General features: G+C 32.2%; 1 protein-coding gene across 1 annotated transcript in view; it reads left to right on the top strand.

Moving 5' to 3' along the window:
- The first annotated feature begins 3702 nt into the window (after window positions 1–3702).
- The window catches only part of LOC106662450 (homeobox protein HMX3), a 48817-nt gene continuing 41744 nt past the window's right edge, over window positions 3703–10775 (top strand). The window contains exon 1 of the mRNA XM_014386548.2: window positions 3703–3966. Coding sequence (XP_014242034.1) covers window positions 3758–3966 — 209 coding nt within the window. The 5' untranslated portion in view covers window positions 3703–3757. The remainder of the gene's footprint in view (window positions 3967–10775) is intronic.

The following is a 10775-nucleotide window of genomic DNA, read 5'->3' as shown; positions in this document are numbered from 1 at the left end:
CCGAAGTCTGATTACAAGACATTTGAAAAACGGAAAAAGTGGGAAAATTCAAAAGGTTGTAGGTTGAGATGACGAGTTGGTCACCATGGTTCAAGCGGTTAGAGCAGCGGCGTATTTAGCCGAAGTCGTGGGTTCGATTCCCGCTCTTGACACTAACTTTTTCATCTCAACAAAAACCTTGCATAAATTAGAAACAGTATTCATGAGAAGGGGATATATTCCTTGAAAGCTTGACGAAGGTACTGAGTGTTTTTCTTTCTTGCAGATTTTTCTTGCCTTTGATGTTTTTATAAACAATTATTATAATTGAAACTTATATCAATCACATCAAGATAATTTAGAGTTAGTCGTCAATTCAGAATGAAATATTCTTACCGTAAATATCTTTATATGATGATATACGCCTTTGTCAAAGAGCGAAAATAGGCGGACGATCAAACTGCCTACAGAGTTAAGCATAAGCGGCCACATTTTACCGTTGGAAGATTTATTTCGCAGCAATTACTGCCGGCTGCCTGTCGTCGGGGCTGCTCGTCGAGGGCCCTCTTAATCCCAACCACTTAATGGCCCTAAATATTGAACAATCTCCCATTGAGGGCCACAGGGCATAAACATTGATCTAATCCCGGTGTGAGGTAACAGAGCGTGCGGGGTGGAGTGTACTTAAGAGCAGAACGGCACCCCTTCTTGACTGAAAAGGGGAAATTGCTAATCCCCGTTCCTACCTGGAAAACGCCCTATTGCGTTTCCGTCCCGACGATTGTTGCATGCCTGCAACCGAAAGAAATTAAACCACTCACACAAAAAGGTTTCATCCACTATGACAATTATCAACAATGGTTATTTAAAAAGGTGTCTACAGAAATGTATTGTGCTATGATTAAATCTTACAAGGAGGTCACGGATCATGATTTCGTCAAATAAATGCAAATATATATATTTCTAAGAAATGTAATTATAAAACAACACTTCACTGTTCACACTATTGCTTCAGAGAATATTAATCCATAGTAGAAATAAACTAAAATAATTAATTTGATCTTTACTCTGTTAATTTATCGGATTTGCTAGATTTAAATGAATCAAAAACGTTTGGTGATTAGTGACCGTTAATCGATAATTTTTCAGAAATCGTGAGATGCGGTCTGGTGTGATGTAGGTTTCAGAAAAACTTTTTCTTTATCGTGCCAAAGTTTCGATCTTTATTGAGATCATCTTCAGGGCTCAAAGTGTTTGTCTTCTGTGTAATTGTGCCATTCTTGCGTGTCGCGTTGAGAGAGCCGGCACGGTTCGAAACAGCAAATGTAAGAAAAATGAATGCAAAATCAATAAAATTTATTTTTTTTTAGTTTTATGCCCCCTGATCCACTCGGCTAAACAGATTAAATATATTTCAATATTTAATAGCGGATTGTATGAATTAACTGTCTTGATTGTTGAAAAGATGATTTTGTGGTTTATTTCATAGCTGTTGTTTAAGTGGGACAGCAAGCCTATTAAAAATAATGCTTGACCTGCCCATTTTCGATCCGGCTGTTGAGTAAACGAGAGTCATCAGAAATTAATTTATTTTTGATCATTTATTAATGTTGGCATTGACAACCAATGGATCTTATGAACTTTAATAGTTATTTAATATTGCCTGTTATTTATTTTTCCTTTCTTCGACTAACAGCAGTGTCGCTTATGGTGGGCTTTCGGAGACGAACTGTCAGGTTTATTTTTGGCACCCTCGAATGCCCAGCGTCTCAAACTGTATTCAGACCTATCCTGGCTTCAACCCTCCTTCCAGGAAATATTTTCTGGCCAAACTCTCGTCGATTTTCCAGCTACTTCAATTCAAATCTTCTATCTACTCTCTTATGATCCGCTTATCTCCCAGTGACCTATTCCTTCCTCGTCATAAAACCTGCACATTTTAACCTTCCTAGCTCGAATCACAAATCTCCCTGTAATTATCTTACTTAGCCAATCCACAAAGCCGCCTCCCTTGCCTCTTTTAAATCCCTCCTTTACAAACACCTCATCTAACTACCTCCAGACAGAGCTCACATAGTCCACAATATTATTGGGTCCTTTTACTACATAAAAATGCTTGTTTCCATCCTTTTCTCAACTTTTAAGTTTACAGTTTGTGATTACGATCGCACAAAATAAAGTATTCCTTATTATTACTATTTTCTCTAAATTCTTGTTATTGGTATTATTATTTCTATTTTTTGTATTTTGTACTATGTGTTTTAGACAATTTATTTCACTACATGTTAACGTTAAAACTTCGTTAAATCACATGCCAGATTTATAAAAAAAATTTGTGATCTTATTGTTATTCTTAGGGGACTCTAGTCCCAGAATAAAGAATTCTCTGCCTCTCACTCACTCTCTCTCTCTCTCTCTCTCACTCTCTCTCTCTCTCTCTCTCTCTCTCTATTTAATAAATTTTGCGTTTTATCCGGTTTGGCCATCGCTTGAAGTTTATTTCATTTTCTTTTCCGGTCTTTCTCGCGTTTTAATGTTACCATTTTTTTACTGTTTAACCCAGGCATGGCCAACTGTATTTACCCTTGTAAAAAAATATTCTCACGAGTCGGACGAAATATTAATGTCAAGGATTAGCCTGATCTATAAACTAATAGGTTAATCCTCTGACAAATAGTTACTTTGCTGATCATCTAGATTAGTAGAAGATAAATTCGAATTAATTAAGATTTCAATCAAAACTTTACATAAAAATGAGAGTTAAATGAAAGAAGTAATTTGGTCAATCAGACCGCTAAATATAATGGATTAAATTATAATCCATTACAGTTTGTGGTCCGATTGACCAATTAACATTTTTCAATTAATTAACATTTATGAAAGGTATTGGTTGAGATATGGCGTATTTAGCCAAAGGTCGTGGGGACGAATCCGGCTCGTGACACTGACTTTTTTATCTCAACCAATACCTTCCATAAATATTAAATTATAATATCTTTATATATTACTTTATAATATTTAATTCTAATATTTTCTCTCAACCAAAAACCTTAATTAATTGTAATGTATTAATTGGTCAAGCGGAGCACGAAATCAGTGAATTTATTAAATGATAATATTGAAAAATTGTTAATGTTAAAATTAACTAGCCAAAATTTGATCACGCTAATTATGACGGCGTTATTCCCTCTCATTAATGTATTGAAAAATTCCTTCGTGATAATTATTATTTATTATGTCGTTATATTTTAGTATGTTTATAGTGAAATTGGTGTTAGAACGAAGTCATATTACACTCAACGATCGAGAATTCTATCAGTTTCGATCAAATCAAAACTTTTTTTCCAAGTAAACATTTTTTCTAGTTTTATTCATTTTTATTCAATTCAATATCTAGTATATTTTATCAGAGGGAACACGTTAATATTGCAATTGATCCGTTTAATATTTATCCGTTGAGCTGTTTTGTAAGGACGGGTGTTGTAGATGAGGTTTACTGGAAAGGGGGGGCTTATAATGTAGTGAGGTCTACTCGAGCCAATTACGGAGGTACATTTACCTTACAATAGTACCGTGTATTGCATTAGGTTAAGTAAAGGGAGGTGTAAAGACTTCAGGGTATCGACCACGGGAGGGGGTGAAAGGCGGAGCTTTTAAGGGTGGCAGGATGAAGGGGAGCCAATGGGAGGGAAGGCACCCTTCCGGCGAAACGCCCACTTAGCATCTCCTGCCTACCGAAAGGTCCTTGCGACCAGTTGTGTCCTGTGCTATGTGAAGGATGAGCGAGTCGCCGAAAATCGACGTCGTCAGCGAAGACGAAGGGGAGTCGAAAAGGTGCGACACCAGGCCCCAGGGCGCCTTCACCAGTTTTTCGATTTCAAGCATACTTAGCAAAGAGTCAAAAACGCACAAAGATGCCTCCTCGCAGCATCTGGTTGAGCCTTTGGCTATGCAGCACCATTCCGCTGATCCAGCCATGCTCTCAAGGTAATTTTCTTACATATATACATTTATTTAAAAATATATATTTTTTTTCCGGTAAAAAAATTGATTTGCAATTCCATAGAAACATTTTTTTTTTCAAAAAGTACATAATTTTTAACATGGTTACAAATTATAAATACATAAAACTAAATTTATATTATAAATTTTATGAATTAGGCAATTGATTAATTAATTACTCTGCAATCATATAACACTTTAAAAGTAGTAAGAAACAAAAACGCATCAAACAAATCGACAATGTGAATTTCTCTTGAAGAAGTGAATCTGCACAATGATGAACTTGTTGTTTCCGGATCTAAAATAGTTTTGGTAGCCAATCGACGCTGTATTGGTCGGTCAGAAGCGTTTCGCTTTTTTAACCACTTCAGTAATGGGTCAAATAGCACGTTCTGAAGATGATGGGAAGCCGTAACGGGTCTAACAGACAAAAACAGCATGGATTTGCAGACCGAAACTATCAGTGACGACAAACCACACGTTCATCCAAGAGGCCAAAATGAAAGTAATAATATTAATGTAAATGTAATGTAATAATCCATTTATGTTTACTGGTCCAATTGAACAAATTACTTATTTCAATTAATTATTCTTTTTATGTAAGGTATTAATACAAATAATAACTACCAAATTAATTGGTAAAGTTAAATAGGTAAAACATAAAAACTATCAATAAATTTGTCTCGACCAGTACCTTGCACAGAGATTAATTAATTGAAAAATATTATTTGGTCAAACGGACCACGAAAACTAATCGACTATAAATAGATACAGATAATTGACACTTTTTTTTTCAAATTGACTGAAAAAATAAAAATCTAACCACAAACATCACAATCGTATGCTTCTCGATCACAAAATTTTATTATTTTTTACTCACTCGATAAAAAAATATATTGAACAGAAAATTAAGTTTCAAACATTCCTGTCTTAATGAAGTAAATATAAAAAATATGCATGATGTAAACAATTTTAATACTTACTTAAAATGTTCTTGGTGTGATCGGTATCAGCCTTAATATTATAATTATTGGAGATCGTGAGATGCGGTCTTGTGTGATGTAAGTTTAGAAAAACATTTTCTGTATTGTAACAACGTTTCGATCTTTATTTAGATCATCTTCAGGGCTCAAAATAATAAACATCAAAACATTGGCACAATAAAGAAAGCGTTTTTCTAAACCTACATCACACAGGACTGCATCTCACGCATCTCCAAATAACCATTAATTATCGGTCACTAAATACTACACATTTAATGTTATATTTGTATATAAAAAGCCAGATATAACGCTAATTTAAATTTAAATCCAACAGTCAGTTCTTTTGCCAATATTCAAAATTATTTTTTCAGTAAATTATGATGAGTAGCTTAGGAAGAGATCTACCGTCCGGTATAGATTACAATTGTAATAATTTGTTAATAGTTACATCATTGGAAATAGTTTCGATGTCCTGATGAGAGTGATAAAAATAATAAAATAATAAAAACCTCGAAAGCTTGACGAAGGAGCTGAGTAATTTTCTTTCTTTGAAATTTGCCTTATAAACTGAATTTTTATGCACAACTTACTGAAAATATGGAGTTCGTAAAAATTAAGTAGAAAGTTTTTATAAAAATCTAAAATTTATAAGAATGTGCATACTAATGTGCACAATAGAAAAATGATTTTTTCCATTTATATATAATATATAATCTAATTATATAAATATAATATATAAATAAGATAACTGATTTATTGGCTTAGTGCATTATATGACTTATAATCTTATCGATAATGTAACAAATATGTTTCAGGAAAATTATTTAATTAACTATAGATTTAACAATGCCAGTAGAGCCAATGCAACACAAACATAAACGATAAAATCCTAAAAATAAATTAACATAAAATAAGTTCAATACCAAACAAAGAATTATCCGCATCATCTAATTATTAGAATTATAGTCCACATAAAAAAGTTACTGAACTGAATGTATTAATAAACCCGTTTTTTATTAAATTGAAATTATCAATGTCAAAATATGTGCTTTTAACGCCAGTGAAACAATATCGTTAACAAAAAACTATCTAATAACAAATAACACGTTAGCCATTAATATCGACATTTGTCGTTATACAATCATCCATGCTCTAAACTTGAAAATATAGAACCAATTTAAGTTTTGCGTAATTATGGTTAATGCAACTTGCTGACGGTAATGTCGAAACAATTGGTTCTTTTTTATTTTTTAAGTTCCGTTTAATAATAATTGGTTTAACTTATTGTTTAATAATAAGTTAAATAAACAATAATTGTCACAAATATCAGTGCTGATCTATGCATAACAATCTGTCATCCTGTTTGGATAGCAAATATCCCTTGTATTCCAATAAATTGTCAGGGGATACCAATAGGAAGAGACCCATTAGGGTATAATTAATTTTTTTTTAAAAAGCAACTCACCTTATTCCAGCAGTTTTTTAAAAATCCTTGTGTGGTCTGAAGAATATATTAATTTCAGTGGCTCAGTTTTGAACCAAAATTTTTATTAATCCGCGCGGTCCTTCGCATCGGTATGTTGTCTCTTTGAGGTTCGGCGAGGTAATGGATGGGAAATAAAAAAGAAATACGCCAGTAAATAATTAAGTTTTATAAAATTAATATATTTTGATATTCGATTAACTCGATTTAAAAAGGGTTCAAATAGAAAATAGCATTTAAATCTTTCACAGTTAAACAATAAAATATAATATTAACTAGGCGAACTGAAGGTTCTGATTAAATCTAGTAATTGTCTGAAAATAAATCAATTTATTTATACAAAATATCATTTATGTTCTAATTACTAAAACATATTGTAAATATTATTACCAATAAGATATATGAATCTATAATCTCAAGATTGGACTCGATCCTATAAAAATAAATTGAACGTAATTATGCAACTAATATTACACGCAACAAATTAGGCATAATATTTGTATTAATCCAATTATAAGAGTTTATCAGCCTTGCAAAGATATTTGATTGCTTTTTTTTTTTATTGAACTTTTTAAAAGGCACTCAAAAACCAATTACAGAGGAACAATTCAACCCTACCAGTTTGTTTCCAATTGCCTAAGGGACTTTGTAATAAAAAAAATCTTTGTAAATAAAATAAAAATACCGTTGTTTCATCGCTTTACTTTATTCTCAATTGACGGCTTTATTCACGTGATTTTATTTTCAGATTTTTTATTTAGGAAAAATCTCTTGGTATTTCTTTATTATTATTTACTTTTGACATTAACTTCATTTTAACATCAGAAAATAAGGGTTGTTAAAAAATTTATGAAAAACATACTTTACACATTTAAGAATAGGTAAAAGAGAAACCTAAACCTTTTTAGCAAGAGAAAACGGACTAGATCATCATGTTACACATTATTTTATTTTTTGTATTATTTGCTCAAGAATGAATAACGAGAATAATCAGGCTGGAAAAGGTTCATTAGTTCACTGATAAAATGAGTTAATAAATAATTGGTTCTGATAGGGAAATAAAACCAAGAACATACTTCATAGGGTGCCGCCATTCATGATTAATCACGCCTCAGTAGAACTAAAGCAACTTGGGCCTTTTACAATTTTAATAGCTCTTTCCTCTTTGAAAATAAAAAGCTAAAGTGCATCCCTGAATATTTTACGACGGCCGAGATCGTTTTCCGTCGGCGAGGATAAGATTTTCCTCTTGTAACGGTCCTAAAGTATTTCACAGCGTTTTTGGATTATTCCTTATTATAGAGGTGTTTTTTTGGTAAATTAACGTGAAATATCGGCAGGCGGAACTTTGATGAAGTTAATAAACTTTCCAAACTTTCCTTGAGTTCGATCAGCCGTTTTAAAAGCTTACATTTAATGTAATTTAAGGTATAATATACTACTTAAGGTCGGATAAAATACGCTACCTGTTTTAACGTTATTTAAAAACTTTTAAACATGTATAAAATTAATGACATTAATTGTTTGTTTTATTAAAAATAATTTATTCAATAATAACAAAAAAACAATAAAAATTTTAAATTTATTGCAAAATGAGTTTTAGGGTTGCATTTATATGACTAACAGATAAATAACAGAATTTTCACCATTTGATAATATACTCATAATTTAATTTAATTACGATTTTACATTTTGACCCCTTTTATTCGTTTTATATTTTGCCAAATCTAGTTTAAAAGTCAAAAAATGAATTGTGGGCTGTTATCGAAACGGATTATAAAGTTATGCTGCTATCAAGAATGTAAAAATCTCCCTTTTTAATTTCCAATTGAAAATACTATATTACAAAAAATTCTGTTATTTATTGGAAAGAAGTTTTTTTGTCGCTTAAACAGGTCCTGCAGAGAAGGTACTCTGCTAAATCAACTCAAATAAAAAAAAAAAAAAAAAAAAAGCCTATTAACTGTAAAATCCCTTAATATAATACACAAATTTATTTTCTGTCGTAGGCCTACCTGCTGTGCAACTTGGAACTTGGTGGAAAGTTGCATGTTCAGTTTGTTGATGTAGCATTTCATTTAGTTTTAAAAACTTACTTATTACTGCTGGTTCCAAATTATCAGTGAAAATAAGTTATTAATATGTATTACTTATTAATACACATTCAATATTTCGCATGTTGCTTTGTTCATTTCATTTATAGATAACTACGATTCGAAAAGCTTGTACATGTGTAATATGTCTGTGTCTATCTGTGTGTAACAGGTGAAAAGAAAGAGAGAGAGAGAGAGAGAGAGAGAGAGAGAGAGAGAGAGAGAAAAAGAGAGAGAGAGACGGGCAGACAGACAGTGATAGGGAAAATGGGATAGATATACAGGGTGCGTCTAATTATGACTCGGCACATTTTATTTTGTTAGTCTCGTACCAAAAAATAGGCGAGTCACTTTTCGACGCATTAGTTTTAGTAGGTTGGAAGGAAAATAAACAAAACCAATATTATTAAAACATTATTCAAACACAATGTAAAAATTTAAAAAAAAATTCTTCACAAATTAATCTGATTAAGGTTTAAGAGTATTTTTTCTGGTAAAGTACAAAAATTAAATAAATGTAACAATCTTCTTTGTTAGCAAACCAAAAATGTTCAAAATCATTACAATAATTTTTCGAACAGACCTCCATTTGCTGCAACACAGTAGCCTAGACTATCGTAAAGCGATGATCGGACGAAAAAAATACCCTCGAACCTTAATCAAATTAATTTGTGAAGAATTTCTTTTAATTTTTACATTGTTTTTGAATGTTTTAATAATATTGGTTTTGTTTATTTTCCTTCCAACCTACTAAAACTAATTTGTAACGAATGGTGTGTCGAAAAGTGACTCGCCTATTTTTTGGTAGGAGACCAGCAAAGCAAAATGTGCCGAGTCATAATTAGACGCACAAACGTTGATTTCCTTATGGTGCACCGAAAATTGACTCACTTTCTTTTATTAACTTATTCATCAAAGGAAATAAGCCTCGAGTCAGATTTAAACGCACCCACGTTGATTTTTCAACGGTGCGTCAAAAAATGACTCACTCTGTATAGGTAGTTACATAAATAGATAGATAGATAGACAGAGAAAGAGAGAGAGAGAGAGAGAGAGAGAGAGAGAGAGAGAGAGAGACAGATAGACAGATAGAAAGAGAGAGGATGAGAGAGAGAAAGAGAGAGCAGAAACACAGAGAGGTAGTGAGAGGGAAAATGAGATGGGTAGATAGAGAGGGTAGATGTAGATAGAAGGAGAAAGACAGAGAGAGAGAATAATGAAATATAATGTTTATAATTTGGCAATTTTTAATAACGTTTAAACTTTGTGCGTTATTAGGTAGCAATGGAAAAATACATTCGTGCATTAAGTTTATGTAGTGTTAAATATAAAAAAAGGAAAAACAATGTTGTACAGGTTAAAAGGACCTGGGATTTTACACAAAAGTAAATGTTTTGATTAAAAATATCAACTTTAAGTCTTTTAAAATAAAATTTTACGTTAAATCGTAAAACCTTTAGTCTTCCATAAAGTAGCTTTTATATATTTATTTGACCTAATACTTAGTACAGTAAAAAGTATAAATTCTCGTTGTTATCAAAATATTTCTTTATTGTGTATAGTTTAAAATGTTCTCCCATTAAATGATATTACTAAATATCGAGCTACCTTTATTTTTCAATTGTTCGACGTTGTTGGTAGCTGAACTGAAACATTCGCACAAAAAAATATTTATTTTCACAAATACAGTTTATAAATTTATCGTCAAAAATTCGAAGCTGACCATCGTCAAAGAGTCAGTTCCACCCCCAGTTCCTCACTTCTAGGAAAAAAAACCCACCCTCCCTAATAGAGAGATAAGGAAGCTAATCGAATCGTATCACGAATACCAGGGGTAAACAGTTGCCTCTTTATCGGCAGCTCGGATCGCGGCAGATGTACTTCCATCATACTGTCCCCACAAAATGGTCTAATTAATTTATCAGTCTCGTGACGAGCGTTGAGCAAGCAACAGAACCATGGAAATGGTCACGCCCAGTTATGCTGACCGCATAATAAAACGGCCGTCTTTCCGGCTAAACATTCAGATTGGATTTTTGTATTTGTGCGTTTTGTAATATTTAGATCGAGACGCTTAATTTTTTAAAACAAATTTTACTTTCGACAATTTTTGTTAAGTAACCGTTGAACAAATGTCACTGAAATGATGAAGCAATCTGCGGGGAGGATTGGTTTTTGAAGTAGATACTGACGATTATGAAGAGAAGCTGATATTGTAAAAAGTAGTATATCTAA

This window comes from Cimex lectularius, unplaced genomic scaffold (assembly GCF_000648675.2).
Source record: "Cimex lectularius strain Harlan isolate CLEC.00 unplaced genomic scaffold, Clec_2.1 scaffold151, whole genome shotgun sequence".
Classification (NCBI taxonomy): domain Eukaryota; kingdom Metazoa; phylum Arthropoda; class Insecta; order Hemiptera; family Cimicidae; genus Cimex; species Cimex lectularius.
The sequence above is the reverse complement of the archived record's forward strand: the minus strand, read 5'-3'. Positions and strand labels throughout refer to the sequence as shown.